Source organism: Aptenodytes forsteri, unplaced genomic scaffold (assembly GCF_000699145.1).
Source record: "Aptenodytes forsteri isolate BGI_AS27 unplaced genomic scaffold, ASM69914v1 Scaffold53, whole genome shotgun sequence".
In the NCBI taxonomy this organism is placed as follows: Eukaryota; Metazoa; Chordata; class Aves; order Sphenisciformes; family Spheniscidae; genus Aptenodytes; species Aptenodytes forsteri.
In genome coordinates this window covers 8431548-8449328 of record NW_008795909.1, presented here as the reverse complement: position 1 = coordinate 8449328, position 17781 = coordinate 8431548, and the positions used below count along the sequence as shown (strand labels likewise).

Sequence of the window (17781 nt, the reverse complement as noted above, 5' to 3'; positions counted from 1 at the left end):
GTTGGGGTCCACGTTGATCCAGTTGTTGGCGATCCACTTGGTGCCTTGGGTGACCAGGCAGCCCCCATGCAGGGCGAAATCGTCCAGCTCCCCCACCCAGCCTGCGGAGCAAAGCCCTGTTAGGAGGTGGCGAGGAGCACTGCAGCGCAGGCAGGCACAGCCGGGGCCGCACAGGGAGGCACGGCCAGCGAACGCTGACACCAGCTCTCCTGCCCACGGCGCCTGCTTGGATTTTAGCTCAGATACGTCTTACGGGAGTTGGCTCCTCCTGGCAGCCCTCCATCTTAGTGCTACCCCACCCTAGCACCTGCGAGGAGCTCGCCAGGGCAAGTCTCCCCAAGTGCAACATGCTCGTTGCCTCCGTGTCTCCACTCAGCACAAGGGGCTCTCGCATTCTGCATCATGGCTGCTGTTTTTCTCAGCTCTTCCCAAAAAGGGAGGCTGGCATGGAAGAGATGGGTGCTGCCACTAGAAGGCCCGTGGAAGTTGGAGGCTCACAGCCCTCTTAGAGATTGCACTTCAGCAGTTCTAAATGAACCTCTCTTTACAGAGGTCCCATGGTTTTTCTGTGGCAGACTTGCATCAGCAGCCGCCTTCCATTTAGGAACAATTTGCTCGTAAAAACACAACAGGGCTCTTCTTACAGGAGAGCGATGGTCTTGATATTATCATCCAACAGCCCAAACGCTGGTCCTGTGACCTCCTATGTGGATTTTCTAGAGATGGAAACACGGGCTGCTCTCGGGGGAGCTGGGATGCTACACTCTTTCCTCCCACCACTGTTCAAAATCTGCCTTCGAAACACTCTGGAGTCATACTCACCAGCAGCCTGGAAGATTCATGTCAATTCCCCAGCCTGGCTGTCAGGGAAAACTGCGCTGTGCTTCATGAGAAAAACAGCCCCAAGGACACATATCATCAGGCTGCAGCTGAGCTATAAAGCAGAGTCGGGCCATGCCTCCCTGTGCTGCAGAGCTGATGGCCGTGCCTTTGTCCACCTCCCCTCCCCACCCCTTTGGGCAACACCACATCAGTGAAACATTTTGAATTGCAGACCAAGTTCCAGCAGGAGTTTCAGCTCGCACAGCAGGATGGAAGGCAGCTGGCGATGGCTAGTGCAGCCAAGGTCTTTGTTTGCTAGCTAGTCCTGTTCCCCAAAGACATCAGGAGCCACTGACCTACTGCCTGTAAACAAAGGCCTTTAAGGGTCAGGAAGCTCCTACCCAGCTGGTGACAAGTAGACTCTACAGTTCCCACTAGCAGGCAACTACCACCCTTTGGCTTTCTTCTGAGCTCCCAGCTGCTGCAAGAAGACAATGGCTGTCACCTCCTGCAGTCCTACCCCTCCCAAGAGCCGAGTCTTGAAACGGGACCGTACCTTCTCCGTCTGACAGGTAGTTGTACCAGAAGACGGCAGTGCCTTGCTGAGGTTTCACTCGCAAATTGCCCTTGTCACAGTTTTTCCGAGTATCTCGCAGGTCAACATCGTTCTGGATCAAAGACTGGCAAGAAACCACAGAGAAGGTGTCGCAAACGGGGCTGGAGTGAAGCGCACGCACTGGGCTGCCTCTGCTGCCAGCCATCATCCTGCCCTGTCCCTGGATGCCCCACAGGGACAGCTCAAGGCTGACGCTGGGCAGGACAGGGCTTTCACAACCCACCCGGAGCAGACAGTTTCAGCCACCTGGAGGTCCGTGACCTGTTCCTGAGCAGCTGCCCATTCCTTAACGCGTTACCTGACAGGAGCACAACATACCTGCCAAGACTTAGTCTGAGGAAACCTGCCCAGACAGAAGCGAGCAGGACCTGCGTTATGGCAGCAAGGCCAACAGACTGCCCCTCGTGCCTCTGAGTGGGGAGAGCTGCAGCTGTCAAAGCCCTGCGCCTCTTCCCTTGGCCTCAGAGGGACACAGCTTCCCCATGCTCTAGCTACGAAGGCTAACGTCCACCCACCTCACACACCGGACCCCTTCTGCAGCCACGGCGAATAAAGGCATTCAAAGAGGGACTCAAAATCCCCAGGGGTAACATGTAGGTGAGATTCATTTACCATCTCTTCATATGTCCTGTTATCAGCTATAGGAAAGACAGTTTCGCCTCCCCCAGTCACATTGTTCAGGTAGAACAGCACTGTCACATACCTGCAAGACAGAGTGGCTGTCAGGGGACACAACTGGAACAGGAGGAGATGCACAGGGGCTGTCCGTACCCTGCCCCTCCACCATACATACAGCGGTTCCTCCAAGACATCACAAGATACGTGATTTACATCATCAGCTTTTCTCCAAGGACAAGACAAGGACAAGAAAATCCCCTCCCGCAACGGTGACAGTGTGTTTCTAGCCTCTGGTGGGGATGGCCCAGCGGCTCTGCAGAACCACTCTGCCCTCCTCACACGGACCCGCAGGCTTCACCCACCTCCCCCTTCAAACCCCTTCATGCCAGCGATCTCCAGAGCTGGTTTGCTAGCCCACTACCTGAGCACCGAGCCCCACGCAAGGTGAGGTGAAACGGCTCTCCACACCTCTTCTCTAGTGCGTTCCAGATTGTGCCAAGGCAGACCTTACCGGCAGGAGGTCTCAAAGGGAGCGCTTTCATTGGCGACCAGCTTCGTGTGGCTGCAGGCAGTCTCGGGGAAGACAGGGCCACTGTCCATGTGGGCATGGTAGTGCCCTCCTTGGTCGTACCGCACAACCTGGAGGGGCTCGCTGTGCTCCACAATCTCGGGGGGCAAGCGAGTCAGGCGCATCACCCTGGGGAAGAGGAGAGCAGAGCAGGTGAGGGGAAAGCACCATCACCCTGGTTGGCCGCTACTCCCAAGCACCGAATAAATCCAGAGAAAGATAACCCCCTTCCCCAACAGACCGGAGAGACGGATGGGCTGCAGCAAGCATGCCAAAAGATAACTAGGTCCTTACAGATCTGTTGGACCATCAGCATCAGCTCAGAAAGTCCTCGTCAAGGTTAATAAAAAACCCCAAAACCGAAGGGTGCATCTCCAGCAGGACTGCTCTCAGGAAGACTTTGCTTGCTCAGAAACATCCCTTCTGTGTGTGTCCCTGGAGCCTTCACGTGCCATCTCATCGCTTCTCTGGACTCCTGCACACCACCTACAGACCTCAGGGACAGTTAGCAAAGCACAGGGCCCCTGCTGAGAGTGAATGAGAGACTAGCTCTAGGAATATTCTTGTCACCTAACTCACCTTTTCCCGTTGCCTTTTCAGCAGCCTCCCCCCAGGGCAGAGGGGCACAGGAAGTGATCAAGGAGACCGGAGCCCCCCTGCTCTGGGATTTTTCCGCTGCTACATCTGAGATCATCCCCAAGGCAAGCAGGTACCTCTCGAGACCTGCCAAAGAACACTCAGAGCTCTGAGAATTTCAGACTGGTGAAGCCCTTGGGGCAGGCGCAAGGGGAACGCGGCACCCAGGCAGGATGGCAAAGCCCCTCCAGGCACCGCACGGTCCCAGGGAGGACTGTAACAGCCTCTTTCAGCACTATGTCTTCATGTCCTTGTAACAGTGGGGCCTGCTGAAGAGTGTAAAAGCAGTATGCCGATGCCTGTGTGTGCTGGCTAGCTGGCACGGAGAAGGTGGCAGCCACAGTCTCCTCTAATCAAGGCAATATGTGACCCCATTCTCCCGCTGGAATGCACTGAAGAAAAGGAGTGGCCAACAGCCGTTTTCAAGCCTCGGGACAGATTTTACCCACCCATGTTCTGGGCAAGGACCAGCACCACAAGAACAAGAGAGTCTCCAGCCAATTATCTGAAACTCACCACAGCTAAACGATTTGGCCTGTGCGCTGGGTTTCAACGCTTGCCAGTACCAAATCTGAGATGAAGGGAAGGGTAAGAGGTTCTCCCGTCTGCTGTGAGCTGCCCTGCGATATGTGTGCTCAGAGGATTAAACTAACTTGGCTTACTTGAGGTGAAGTCGTGCTTGTTAAAAAGTCAGCTCTGAACAGCTAAGACAGATTTCAGTGAAATGCATGAGTAACTAAAGCAAATGACAGTAACTACTGGCACCCAGACAGCATTGGAAACAGGCAGTTTCTCCCAGTAAACTCATTTACTAATTAGAATTAATTATTTCATATAATGCCAAGTCTTCTTGGTTTTATAGGGCTGTTCCCAAAAGTGAATGGAGATGCTGAAAGGTTTGATTTTTCTTTTTCCTTTTCCAAGGGACAATACAAATTCTTGTTCTAATGAAAACCTCCTCTCCCCATTTTGTGTCTGTGTTCATTGCTCTTTATACTCCAAAGACTTTCACGCAATTAGGAAGTGTGAATATTAGCAAGTCTGCCACTGCCTCTCCCAGCGCAGGTGGTCCTCGTGCCTACACAAACCCAACGGCCCCTCGGCTGCCTGGCCCTTACCTTTGCCGTATGGCTCTCATGACCTGGTGTGCCCCCTCGCCCTGGTACAGCCAGGTGTGCTGGCTGTTGCGCACCAAGTCACTCATCTTCACTTTCTGGCTTCCCATGTACTTGTGGAAATCACGGATATTCAGTTGTTTGAACTCCTCCAAACTCAGCACACCTACGGGAAGAGAGGAAAAGCTGGCTGACTCTGGTGCAGGTAATAGCTCTTGGCGTCCTGTACTCGGAGAAACCACCAGCTGAGGGCACCGCAGAAACTGCCTTCCTCAAACAAACCCCATTCAGGGTCCACCACTGTGCCCGCCACGGGCTGCACCTGTATGTGCAGCATTACAGACCCCAGCAACGCTCTCACCTTTAGCTGAGCGGAGGGCATACAGCAACCTGCAAAAGTGAACCGTTAGCTGCCACGCAGGGTCAGAACTGGGATGGGAAAAATACCATTTTGAACTTTCAAAAGCTCCTAAAACACACAAAACAATCCATCAAAAGAGAGAAATAGCCACTGCAGTTCTAATGTGCAATGCCACAGCTAGAAAGCCTGCGCCAACTGATGCCTTGGGGCTTGTTACTTATTTAAATAGACACATTTAAGAGCAGAGTGGGACACCTCAGACCACATTTTCTACAAGACCTTGCATGGTAATTTAAAAAAGCCAAACCCAAAACAAGTGGTACATTCTTCTGCATTTGTGTAATTGCAAAACATGAATGAGAAATACAACAAAGTATGATGTTGCGTAAGTAGAAAAAACAGAAAAGTGAGAGGTAAAAAGTGGTTTCTACTAAAACAGGTATTTCTTGTTTGCACTCAACTGGACTCAGCAAGGGATGGACTTTTGCCTTTGTTGGCTTCAGAAAAATCCTCACGTTTGTTGTTTCCCCTTTCTGAAGAAGAAGGAAGCCCTGCACTGGGGACCAGGTCCCTGGGACCAGAGTGTGCAGAGTGCTGCAGCGTGCTGCCCGGCAGCCAGCACGCATCGTGGGCTGTGAGCGGAGCTCGCTCAGGCAGCAAACCCGGTGCTGCTGTGGTGCCAGCTCTGCTCCCCGGGCACACAGCACCCTCTGGCAGGAGGAAGGACTGGCTACAAGGGTCAGCCTGGGACAGTTCCTCAGGTGCCAGTGGTCGTGACCAAATTATCCAGACCATTATTATTTCTAGTGTCTCCCTGTCCCCACTTCCCCTTACTCCACACGGTCTTTGATGACGCAGTGCCACATCCAGGTTGTGACTCTTGGTGTCACGTACCAATCTAACAACGGAGGGAAGCAGCTCTCTGGAAGCCAGGTCCTGCCAAGAGCACTTTAACAGGACCTTTCATTCGTTAATGTCCGGAACAGTGGAAAAGCCACTGGGGACTCAGTCATATGCTCCTACCCCTGCCAAGAATGCCACCAGCCCGGAGGAGCCGGGCATGGGGTGCCCTCCAGATATTTAGGCATTCACATGGGTACTGCTTCAACTCCAAAGCAGCTCCTCCTGGGCAGCTCTCAATGCCAGGTCACTGGAAGAGAGTGTGCAGAGCCTGTGCGTTCACTTAATTTGATTAGGAAATGGAGAGTTGCTCAATTGAGGCCACTCTAATTAGAGCAGCAGAGGTTAGAGTGTATGTCCGGACCAGCGGGAGCCCTTGGGAGACCAGGGGTGGGAGGGGCAGAAGTGGCCTCATGGAATACAGAGTCTGCAGCGGCAGAGAGGGGGGTCAGCAACAAAGGCTGACCAACAGGACCACCCCCACCTCCACTTATTCCGCCCTCCCCTGCCAGTGATGCGGCGCACCCAGCCTGGTGCAGAAGTCTCCCTGAAAACAGGGGGGGAGTGGAGGGTGCATCTTAAAACCTGCAGCCCAGGTAACAAGAGCTACGTAGGCAGAGCCAGAGTGGTCTCTTGGACCACGGGAGCAGAAGCGCACCCTGAAGGTCCTGTTACAGCTGGGCACAAACCAAGGCAGGTCTGACAGGGGAGAGGGAGCGCAGAGTTGTGTTCTGGTCCTGCTTCTGCAAGATCCAAGACCAGGCGGTAGAACCAGGCTGCTGCTAGACTGGCGATGAAGGGGCAGGAGTGCTGCGATGAGAGGTTTACACCGATTTTACTTTTCTGCGAAGGTCTCTAAAGCAGTGGTATTTTCCTTTGAAGAACACAGCTAGAGAAACAGGGCAGGGACACGGCTCTTGCTCTGCCCCGCATGGCTGTGCAAGGCATCCAGCGTGCTGAAGGCGAAGGGATTCCCGTGGAGCTGCTCTTACCATTCCCATCAGGATCAGCCTTGACTGCAGTGTACATCTCCCGGATGTTTTCAGGGGTCATCCACCTGCCATTCCCAAGCCGGGTGTGGGTCAACACCTGAAATTCATAAATGGATCAATACCGGGCACTGGTTTCTTGTACTAATGAAACCCTACAGATTCCCTGCTTGAGGCCTGGCGGGCTCTCCTCTGCAGAGCATCAGCCAGCCAGGCGTCAGCACGTCTCTGCAGAAAGAAGATTGCAGAGAGAATCATCTGGCAGCCATACACAGTGCGTGGCTGATGAATGCTGTTATTTCCAGTTTAGGTCATGGCAAATGACTGCTGGGACTCGATTAAGCAGTCATGAGATGGAGGGGGCACAGCTCTTTCTCTTGAAGGGAAAGTAAAGCTACTGATGATAAAAGTGAATGCTTTTACTTGTCCAAGATAAGGGCTTGGAACAAAATGCTTCCTTTCCACGTTGACAGAGAGATGCAGTATTCTGGAGAGCTCTCAGCAGGCTCTGACCTCCAGAGAAAGGAGCCTTGCCCTGGGTTGTCACTGGCACAGTTCCCTTACTCCACAACGTGTGCTGCCCACAGGACAGTACACAGCCCCAGCCCCACCTGAAACGGGAGCCTGGGGAGGGACATCCTTGAACTGCCAGCACCTGCCCTGACACACCCTCCCATACAGGGCAAGGGTGCAGAAGAGCTGTGGACAAGGTGCTCATTATCCCCCTCCAGGGTCATTAATAGGGGTGGCTTTGCTGATGTCCGGTCAATTGAGCGCAGTCAGTCCCCACAGGCTGCGCAAAGCGGTGCCTACGCTACAAACTCACTTCCCTGGGACACCCAGCAAGAGGAACCCCACAGCACAAGGAACATTTTATCCAGCATATTCAAAACACACATCTCCTGCCAAGGACCATTAATACCTCCCAATAGCATCACAACTGCTGCACATTTCCCCAGAAACTTCCACAATGAAGGCCAGCACAAGTCTTGAGACATAAAATAAAGCAAATACTGATCAGTATATACTGGGGTCTGCCCTGCCCAAGCACATGAGTAATCAAGAGACCATCTGAGGAGGGCACCCGACAGAGGGTCCCCCAGCAAACCTCCCCCAGTCTGTCCCGCAACTCTACCTCTTTGAGCTGCAGCTGCCCATCCTGATTGTGGTCCAGCAGATTGAAAATGTCCATCTGGCTGATTTCTATCATTTCCATGGCTTCCTCGTAGTCATCCGTTGGTAGGATCTGGCTCTTCTGCAGCCCCTTCAGCTGTGCCAGGTGGACAATGAGTTTGCACTCTTCCTCTGTCAGGAAGTCAGGAATTTCTGCAGCAAAAGTGTGAGCAGCAACAGAGACTGAGAAACTGTTACAGTGGGACCCCATATCGACGGCAGGCCAGTCAGAAGAAAATAAAAAGAGGGGGGGGGGGGGCAATTTAGAAACTGCCTAAGTTTGGGACATTCAAACACATCCAGCCTTTGACCAGAAGAGCTCTCAAAGAGCACACACCACACACCTGAGCTGCTGGAGGCAGGTATTTTTACAGCAGCAGTTCCTAAATGTTTGGATCCAGGGGTCAAGCCCTTAAACCCTCTCGTAGATACCACAATGGACAAAGGAGTGAACAAACACGTGCATATCACCGCATATTATCACTTCAAAGGTGACATGTGGATCACAGTCTGGGAACTGCTGCTCTGCAGGAAGGCAGGACAAAACCTTTGCGGTAGGCAGTGGTGATGGCCAGGGATTCAGGCTTCCTTGCTCTCACGGGGAGAGGACAGCACTTTGCACAAAACCAAACGCCTTTCAGGGGAACCTGGCACAGTGCTCTACTATGAAACTCAAACAGCAAGGAAACAACTTCCAAACTTATTCCCACTCTTTCCCTTGATCCCCCACTAAAAATGGCCTTCAAATGTGTTATTACAGGGGAAGACACCGCACATGGCGGATGCCACGCTCGGGGGGGGGGGTAGGGCAATTTAGAAACTGCCTAAGTTTGGGACATTCAAACACATCCAGCCTTTGACCAGAAGAGCTCTCAAAGAGCACACACCACACACCTGAGCTGCTGGAGGCAGGTATTTTTACAGCAGCAGTTCCTAAATGTTTGGATCCAGGGGTCAAGCCCTTAAACCCTCTCGTAGATACCACAATGGACAAAGGAGTGAACAAACACGTGCATATCACCGCATATTATCACTTCAAAGGTGACATGTGGATCACAGTCTGGGAACTGCTGCTCTGCAGGAAGGCAGGACAAAACCTTTGCGGTAGGCAGTGGTGATGGCCAGGGATTCAGGCTTCCTTGCTCTCACGGGGAGAGGACAGCACTTTGCACAAAACCAAACGCCTTTCAGGGGAACCTGGCACAGTGCTCTACTATGAAACTCAAACAGCAAGGAAACAACTTCCAAACTTATTCCCACTCTTTCCCTTGATCCCCCACTAAAAATGGCCTTCAAATGTGTTATTACAGGGGAAGACACCGCACATGGCGGATGCCACGCTCCATACCCAGGTAGTGTCCCGGTATCACCAGCTTTCCTTTGCAGCATGACACCAGCAGCAATCATGCAATACCGGGATCCCAAGCAAACTTAAATGCAGAGAAATCCACCGATGACTATGAGGCTAAGAGATTTCTAGCTGCAGGGTGCACTGGGCACGCACCTGCAAAGCGCTGGCAAGGTCCCGTTCCACAGCACAGTTACACTGTGGCCCAGCAGGTTGAGAAGATCCTTCTGGCTGATGTCTGTCACTGCTACGGGGACCTTGTTACCAGCTGCTGAGACTTTTGAAGAGGGAAAGAAAAACCACCAAAGCAGGACAGGTTTAAGTGCTCCTAGGCCCAAGGTCCTGCTCTCCAAATCGCAGCCCCCTAGAGCTCCCGCAGGTATGTGCCAAGGACACATTATATCTCCACTATAGCAGCAATCCTCAAAGGGGGGGGGGGCAGAAGTTAATTACTTCCGTGACCTTAAATCAACCCTATCAGCTCAAACTGTCAATAAGCAGTTGGCTTCTTGCTAAGTACAGACCAGAACTAGCCCTGGAGAAAACGAGAGGTTCCTGGGAAGCCCCTGAAACACAATGCAGCCGGCTGTATCCGTAACGCCCTCCGAGGAAACAATTTCCGCCACAGGCAGCACAGGGTCCTTGTGCCAGAGGATGCTTCAGAGCCGGAGCTTCCGCTGGCCGGTTTGAACCTCATGGCAAGGCACCAGGTCCGAATGAACCATGTGTGCTGGCAAGCAATGCCCCCAGTATTTCCAGTTCCCCAAACCGGGCTACAATAATGACGGCTTCTGGAATCTTAATTACGTGCTGGAGGAAGGACAATCCCGCTCTTCAGCGGTAGTAACGGGATTTTGTAATGAAGTAAAGATTCTGTTAACCGGAAAGCACGCTCTGTCACGCAGGTTGCAAGGTGAGGGGCTTTCCAGCTAAGCGCTGCCAATCCCCTCTGCAAACAACCTGGCTCCACAGCTGCAAATTAGTTCCTCTCTAGCCTCAGCTCTCTGAAACAGTTAACTTCTGGCTGTGAGACCATCCTATCTCCCTGCCTGCTCAACAATAGATCCAGCTAAACAAATGCCTCCTAATTGACTTTGAGCAACACTTGATTGCTTTTACAAAAAACAAAAGGGAGGAAAACATTGGGGTTTATGAAATAATGACTAATCCTGGAGCAAGAGAAAGGGGATGGGTTGGAGCACTGGTGTCAAACAGAGATTCAATCTTGGCTGAAAGAGCCCTAAGACACATGGGCCAAGTCATTCATCCCTCCCCAACTGCCCTCATTTCCACACCTGCTGATCTAAGCCAAACCCCTGCTAGAATCCAAACAATCGGGGCCGCTGGCAAATGAAAATTGGAGCATTGTCTTCCCCATGAGGGCTCTGAAAGGGCCGCACTTAATGAGGATGGATTGACAGAGAGGTGGCTTGTAGGCTATAAAAGACGTCCCACAGTTGGGAGCAGCTCAGTCCAGGGTGTGCTGCCCGTTCGCCTGCTCCCAGCTTGCTCCGAGCATGGTCACGGCCCACCGCAGGCACCCCTCGAGGTTGGGTGGCCCATGGCTGCTGGGTCTCCTGGCATGCCTGCTGCTCTGGGGCTCTCCAGGAGCCTGGGCGAGCTACCTGAGGAGATCCTCCAGCTGCATGCCCATTCCACACCGTATGGCCTTGTGCTACGATATCGGCTACTCCGAGATGAGGATTCCTAACCTGCTGGAGCACGAGACCATGCCAGAAGTGATCCAGCAGTCTTCCAGCTGGCTGCCCTTGCTGGCCAGGGAGTGCCACCCAGATGCTAGGATTTTCCTCTGCTCCCTCTTTGCACCAATCTGCTTGGACAGGTAAGATGTTTTTACAAGTTTTTTCAGCTGTAGCAAGTAACACTCCCCAAGAGCGCAACTGCATTTGCCTCCCGAGAGAAAATGCGTGCAATGTGCTCAGCGCCGTCCCCAAGAAGCCGTGCTGCCCCTCTCGGTGAGGGGCAATTGGATTACCCACCAGGGATCTTCCCTCTGAAAGTGAAACAGGAGCGTTTCATCTCACAGGAGCAGAAACAGTATGTTCCCTCCTCTGGATTTTCCGGCTCTCCCACCCCAGGCACCGCTGCCGTCTCCCCTGGCTGCCCCCCTTGCACATTACAGTAGCTGCTGGCACCCACCGGCTTCACCTCCCACCTTCCCCTGCAGCACCCTTCCCGGCTCCTGCCTGGACCACGCAGGGGCTTCCTCAGCCCGATGGTGCCAGCATCAGAGAGAAATCCTCAGTTTTGAGGTGCAGCCGTCAAAGGACAGAGCTGCTAAGGAAATCAGGTATCCAATTAGGCACCTGTAAAGGTAAGCAGCCTTTGCACAAATAGAGAAGATCCCTCGGAGCTGGGGTGAGGGTTTCTGGCAGCAGCCTGTATTGAACGGCCTCATCCCTCCTGTCCTCAGAAATTCATTGTTTGCTTCCTGGGCATGAATGTTCAAAACACATCAAAGGCCCCAAAATAGCTCTGCTAGCGCCACAGTGTGCAACACAGCCGTGTGGCAGCAGCGTGGTGCCTGGGCTCGACCCTCAGCCTGCTGCCAGAAGGAGCCCAGAGGTGCTGCAATCCCCATCCCCTCCCCAGGTCCATCTACCCCTGCCGCAGCCTGTGCGAAGCTGTCAAGAGAAGCTGCGCACCCGTCATGGCTTGTTACGGCTACCCCTGGCCCGAAATCCTGAACTGCAACAAGTTTCCTGCAGACCATGAACTGTGCATCACAGCAGTCTCCACAGATGAAAACTCCACGAGCAGGAGAAGTAAGTTGTTTTTTTTTTTCTCATATGTTTTCCCATATGTAACACTGAAAGCTCAAAAGGATGGGCCTATGCCTTGTTTCTATTCCTAATATTTCTGGGTTTAAGCTATATTTAAAAAAAAAAAAATAAAATTCTAGTTTTGTTCTCTCTGGGAACTCCACCGTGTCTAGAAAATTAGCGTAAAGTCAACTGCAGCTTGTTCCCCTCTCTACTGTATTCATTAGCTCCCCGGGTGCCATCAGACCACGCAGGGTTTGAGGCAGGGGGAAGAAATCGCTGTAAAAGCCTAATGCTCAGGCACAGCTTGTGTGCAGGCTCCAGGCGGCGAGATGTGCTTCCAGCGGAGCTAAGGAACCGCAGCTCTGATCTTTCAGTGGTGTCCAGGGCACTGGACGCAAAGCATTTATCCAAAAAATAAGTGTTTTGCAAGCCTTCTCTTTAAACATTAGGAAACACCACATGCCTCTGCCTCTGCAGACATGAGTTACACAAGAAAAAAATCTTTAAGACTGAAAGGCTAAATTAAACACCCAGATACTGATGAACACTGGGGGGGGATTCAAGAGCAGTTAAGGGGAGAACAGACGCCTCATTTCAGCATCACTGGATGGAGTCTGGCCATACCAATGGCTTTACTGTTTCATCCGAACTAGGAGATCTTCATTAAGCATTTTCACTGCTGCTTTAACGTGCAGCAACACACACAAGCCTAAACAAAGCACGACAAGCAGCGTCTGCCCCAGCCGCAGAAAGGAGAGCTTAACATTTCCCACCCTGGCAGCCTAAGCTCTCTCTCCAGGGACTGGGTAGCTCGGGAGGAAGCATCACTCGGAAACAGCAAGCCACCACTCGCAGATCTCAAAATTGCATTATGCCTTTTCCAGTGAAGCTTGACAAGGGTGTTATAACCAAATTTCTGTTGCAGCAGTGCCCCGAGCCAGCTGCAAGGACTGCGAGCTTGAGGAGGCCAGCACTGCCAGGGAGATCCTGGAAAACCTCTGTGCCAATGATTTTGGTGAGTAACCCCCCTCCTCCTCTCAGTTGCTGCTGCTCCCTCCAGCAGCCAAGTAGTGGCACGGACAGAAAATGGCTTTGCCGTAACAAACTGACTTGGAGGAACTGCAGCTTTCACAGCAGACCCCAGGGATTTTCAGTTCTCAGCTTACCTGTTTGGTAGCAGGAGGGCCCAGCTCCTGGCAGCACTGAAGGTGAAGAACCTGCTTTATTTCTGTGGGCTCCGATTTGGTTTTGGTCTGCGGCTGCTAAATACAAGCACTACTCTGGTTTTCCCTCGGAGACCAACGTTTCAATCGATGCCCATAAAAACCTTTAGCAAACTCCACGTTAGTTATTTCAAACTTCAATACTGTTGCTCTAGTAATGCGACTCTCCCTCTCCTAGCCCAAGCCGGTGGCAGCACTGGCTCTGCTCAATCAGCTGGCAGGAAGTTTTCAAGATACTGTCCTGAATTCAGGCACACAACCTTCATGAAAAACAAAAAAAGTTAAAAATCCTGGGCAGCTGGCAGTCATGTCACCTCCCGAAATCCCAGCTCGGAGAAAAGCCAAGTAATTTGCACGAGACCAGGACTTTGACGCATCCACTTGCCTGTGTCCCTGCTTCCTACAGGGTTTCTGCCCACGCAGTGGTGCTGATAACGCCTTCGCCACTCCCATGAGAAAAGCGGAGTGAGAAGAATGGTGTTCGGTACTGGAAACTAACCTCAAATGAGAACTTTTACAAGTTCACTGCAATTACAAGAGCTTGGATGGATGTGTCACCACATTACAGAAACAGCAAGAAAGCCTTGCGTTGGCTGTGTGTTTAAGTAGGTAAGAGCTATGAAAAGTAAACAGAACTAACAGCTCTTTTTCCAACCCCCGCAGCAGTGAAAATCCGAATCCTGAGGAAGAATATGACCACCACCATCTCGGACTTCGACCTGGACCCCTCCAGGGTGGAGGTCCTGAAGCACGGCCCGCTCCTCAGAACCGAAATCCCCGCCAGGCTCCAGCAGTGGCTGGACATAGATGCTACCTGTGTCCACAACATCATGAGAGGCACTCACGCAGGGGTCTTCATTGTAAGTGGCGAAGTACAGAGTGACAAAGTGGTGGTGAACAAGGCCTACGCCTGGCAGAAGAAGAACAGGAACCTGCACCAGGCGGTGCGGAGGTGGAAGCATCACCGCTGCCCTGAACAGGCTGGCCGGAAGGTCTGAAAAATCTCAATTCCAACAATAAGAAACTGCTCCTTTCCCTATGGCTAGAAAACTCCTTTCCCTGGCAGTTGGTGTTTTGGAGATGTACAGACAATATTTTTAGGTGATTCAAAGCAGTCATAGTCCACAGATAGGGCCTCACTACAGATCCCTCTTTTACCAGGACAGAGCTTAAGGATGCAGATTTAACATATTCCTCTTGCAAGGCTCTGCAGGTCCAGGACTGGCGATGGACGGCTTTGTGTGGGATCCAACGTCACAACAAAACTGAACTGAACTCTGCGGGCGAGCACAAACTAGAAGAGACCTGTAATAACAGTTTCTTCTAGTTGTCATCATTGAAGTTGATAGCCATTTCAGCTTCATTATTTGACCCTGAGACATTGATGCTGTCCAAGTGCCTGCTTGCTTTCTGTCCAGAGGGATTACATGAACGTCTCTGACTGCTAAGAGATGCTTTTTTATGTAACGGAGCAAATACTTTACTTTTGAGCAGTCCAAGGTAAATTAAGGGGGAGAGGAAGCCATCCAGGCATTAAAAAATTAATGCTAAACTCCGCTCTTGAGCTGAGTCAGGCTGTCCCTTCAGCTTGCTGCGCTGAGAGTTGATGAGCATCCGCACAGGTAAAAGGAAACAGGCGTTCTCAAGCAGGGAAGGCACAGAGCACAGACAGCTGAGGATTTCTGCATAACAGGGAAAACCATTTTTTAACATCAGAAACTAAGTTTGGATCAGAAGATTCTGGTAACTGGGGAACGACCGAAGATATCACAAGAGCCTGGAGAAAGCAGAGCAGGAGTGGGACATCAGCTGTTTAAACCTCCGCTTTGGTGTGCAACAGCAGCTTTGCTTGGGACTCTGAGGTGAGCCCTGGTGTGCAACAGCAGCTTTGCTTGGGACTCGGAGGTGAGCCCCGACCACAGCACAGACCACAGCGCAGCAGGAGATACTTGCAGTTCTGATACGGGGGGGAAGAAACGTTACACATCTGTCTGGCCTTCCCCCTGCACGCCGGGAAGACAGAAAAGGCGGCAAAACTCAGTCTCACCAAGTCCTCTGCAGCCCACTCTCTCACCCGTAGGGACCGTAATTCCCTGCAGGGGTAAACACAGCTGTAGCTCTACACTCCAGACCACTGAGCAGAAAACAGCAAATCCCCAAATGAGAAAACAAGTCGGATTTCTACTGCCTAACAAAGGACTCTCCGTGGAAAGTTTTCTACACTGGATTCAACTTGGGACTGAAATAAGGGGAAAACCAGCTTTTGTGAGAAACGCGTTCTGCCTCGTTCATGACGCCTGCAGTCTCAGTTGTGGAGAGAGCCACCCGGTTTGCTGGAGACACATTGCCTCCCCGTGCTCATAAAGCACACCAACAACCCGCGATGCGATCTCCTCTTCAGATTTAGCGTGGGCTGAGACGAGCACTCACGACACTCACACTGAAATTCAGCTGCGCCCTGACATTTGTGCAGTGATTACTTCTATTCCCTGAGGCTCCGAAGAAAACCACAGCGCGATTTCCTATTTTTATTCCTCCCTGCTACCTTGTCTTGCAAACTGCCGCCCAATCCACAGGATCCGCTGCCAGGTGGTCCCTGCAATGGCGGCATCTTCTGAACAGACTGCGTTTGGAAAACGCAACAGAACACATAAAAGCTCTGAAGGTTGAAAAGGCTTTGTCTGATATTTGTTTTCCATTCATAGGATTATTTGATTACTAGTGTTTCCTAACTAAAAAGTGCACAGATGGTCTGACTTACAAGCTTTAGAAATGACATTTTGTAGCCAGAGGGGGGAAAAAATAGGGCAGGGACTTTTTCATAGCTCCATGAAATACGCTTGGGTTCAATGCAGATGAAAGAACATTTAAAAACAAACCGCAGGTTCCCCTATGGTGCCCCGTGCCATGCTCCAAAGCACAGAGCTCACATTAAATCATTAACGAGCCATCCGCTGCTGTAGTCCCACTACAGCCTGCTCGGCTGAAAGCAAAGATCACAGACCAACCACTTATTTCCTTAAATTGGCTCTCGCATGCCGCATCGCTTTGTGTTAAGTAAAACCCCCAGAAATTCAAGAGTCCTTCTCTGCTAGCGACTTCTGGTTTTGTCTAACACAACCCAGTTAAACACACACTTCCACTCGTTTAAAAAACCGAGATGCAATAAATTAGGTGTTTTTTTTTAAACCAGTTGATTTAGATTGGTACTGTTTGCATAGAGAGAGAAGTCTGGAAGTCTTTCGAAGTCAGAGGTGGCTCCTGGCAGGTTCATCCGGGAGATAAGAGCTCTCTTGCGAGTTGCAGTTTCTAAATAAGGGACTCCCTATCGGAGGACAAAGGAGAACAGACTAGCGTGGCATCTCAAACGCTGAATGTCCGTCGCTGCCCGTGATACCATCCTCAGGGAGCAAAGCTTCCCCCAGAACCGATGGAGGTGCTGGAGTGACAAGTTAAAAGTTGTGGGATTACTGCTGCCAGGACCAACCTGCCTTTTCTCAACTTCAGCACCTTCCTCGCAGGCCAGGATCAACTCACTTAAGCCGTTCCAGTAGGGCAGAGAAGGTGGAAACAGGAGTTTTCCTGAGCGAAAACCAGAGCGACTGCCCCAGACCGTGGTTCTGGTAACGATGTCAGGTCTGGGAACGCAGGGGGGTATCAGTTCCAGGTTGGTGGGTCTGTTTACTGAATGTCAGACAGAAATCCACTTAGAAATGTGCATACCATGAGTACCACGTATGTAGAAATGACAAAAAAACTTTGTATATTTCTTCCAGATACTTATTGCATTAAAGGAGTTTAATAAGAAACTTTTCTGATCTATGGCCAGGCTTTCAGTGTGTTTAATCTATTTGGAATCAGAAAAAAACCCTCTTCTTATGTTATTGAGAAAGCATCTAAAAGACTCTCCATGCTATCTTTTCAGAGACAACAGGTTTTCCCCAACTTTGCCGTAGTAGGAATTTTGTAATCATCTGTCTCAAAAAATTAATTTGTATATTCTCAGTGGATTTCCAGAACAGAGTGCAATGAAAGGGACTTTACCAGTCACAGCAAAAGTCACAGAAAGGTAAAGAAGGTTTTAAAATATCTGAAAGAAGGACGTGGTGTGGTTGTGTATCAGAGCAGCCAGAAATAAAGATAAATCTAGAACAGGACGCAAAATGGTGGAAGACATTAAATCTATCAATTCTCCTGTTACTCATTTCCTCAGTACTGAAGCACCAACACTAAATTGCTTTATTATCGTTTATTACCAAAAGTTTGGGGATCTCTTGTCCCTTCCTAATGCTTAGCAGCTTCTTCGAGGTCCTCTTCAGTGATCTTCTGTCTATTCATGGTATTTTAAAGGGAATCTGAAAAACCTGGAAAGGTTAATCTTCCAAATTCTTCTAAGCGGGCCATCCAGAACAAGTGACCCCTGCGAACACTGTATCAAAATACCTTAAACAGAATCACACTAACGCCGCCCCAAGGAAAAGGAAAAGCGACACGGGGAGGAGAAGCGAACGCGCGAGAAGGCATTTTCCCCCGAGTGGGTGTCAGACAGCGGCGGGTGCGAGGCAGGCCCCCCCCGGCCGCGGTCAGCCAGTGCCCCCCCGCCGTCGGGGCGGCCGAAACCTCCCA

At 51.3% G+C, this 17781-nt stretch overlaps 2 protein-coding genes across 2 annotated transcripts in view; one reads left to right on the top strand and one right to left on the bottom strand.

Moving 5' to 3' along the window:
• LOC103903333 (WD repeat-containing protein 6) overlaps nucleotides 1-8009 on the bottom strand; it is a 13702-nt gene extending 5693 nt beyond the window's left edge. The window contains exons 1-7 of the mRNA XM_019473422.1: nucleotides 7761-8009; nucleotides 6629-6725; nucleotides 4379-4541; nucleotides 2568-2753; nucleotides 2051-2141; nucleotides 1379-1502; nucleotides 1-101 (exon numbers count right to left, since the gene is read on the bottom strand). Of these exons, the coding sequence (XP_019328967.1) occupies nucleotides 1-101; nucleotides 1379-1502; nucleotides 2051-2141; nucleotides 2568-2753; nucleotides 4379-4541; nucleotides 6629-6725; nucleotides 7761-8009 (1011 nt within the window). The remainder of the gene's footprint in view (nucleotides 102-1378; nucleotides 1503-2050; nucleotides 2142-2567; nucleotides 2754-4378; nucleotides 4542-6628; nucleotides 6726-7760) is intronic.
• A 2654-nt stretch (nucleotides 8010-10663) lies between these two features.
• Nucleotides 10664-14236, top strand: LOC103903241 (secreted frizzled-related protein 5). The gene is made up of 4 exons (XM_019473458.1): nucleotides 10664-10989; nucleotides 11760-11932; nucleotides 12858-12947; nucleotides 13819-14236. Exons 1-4 carry the CDS (start codon nucleotides 10664-10666, stop codon nucleotides 14151-14153), a joined length of 924 nt encoding a protein of 307 aa, XP_019329003.1. The 3' UTR covers nucleotides 14154-14236.
• Nucleotides 14237-17781: the final 3545 nt, after the last annotated feature.

What these genes read in the sequence shown, in the direction of transcription:
- LOC103903241 (XM_019473458.1), top strand. Translation starts at nt 10,664, where the DNA reads ATGGTCACGGCCCACCGCAGGCACCCCTCGAGGTTGGGTGGCCCATGG. An exon ending in AAACTCCACGAGCAGGAGAA is followed by an intron (nt 11,933 to 12,857) that starts GTAAGTTGTTTT and finishes TTTCTGTTGCAG; the next exon opens with CAGTGCCCCGAGCCAGCTGC. An exon ending in CCTCTGTGCCAATGATTTTG is followed by an intron (nt 12,948 to 13,818) that starts GTGAGTAACCCC and finishes CAACCCCCGCAG; the next exon opens with CAGTGAAAATCCGAATCCTG.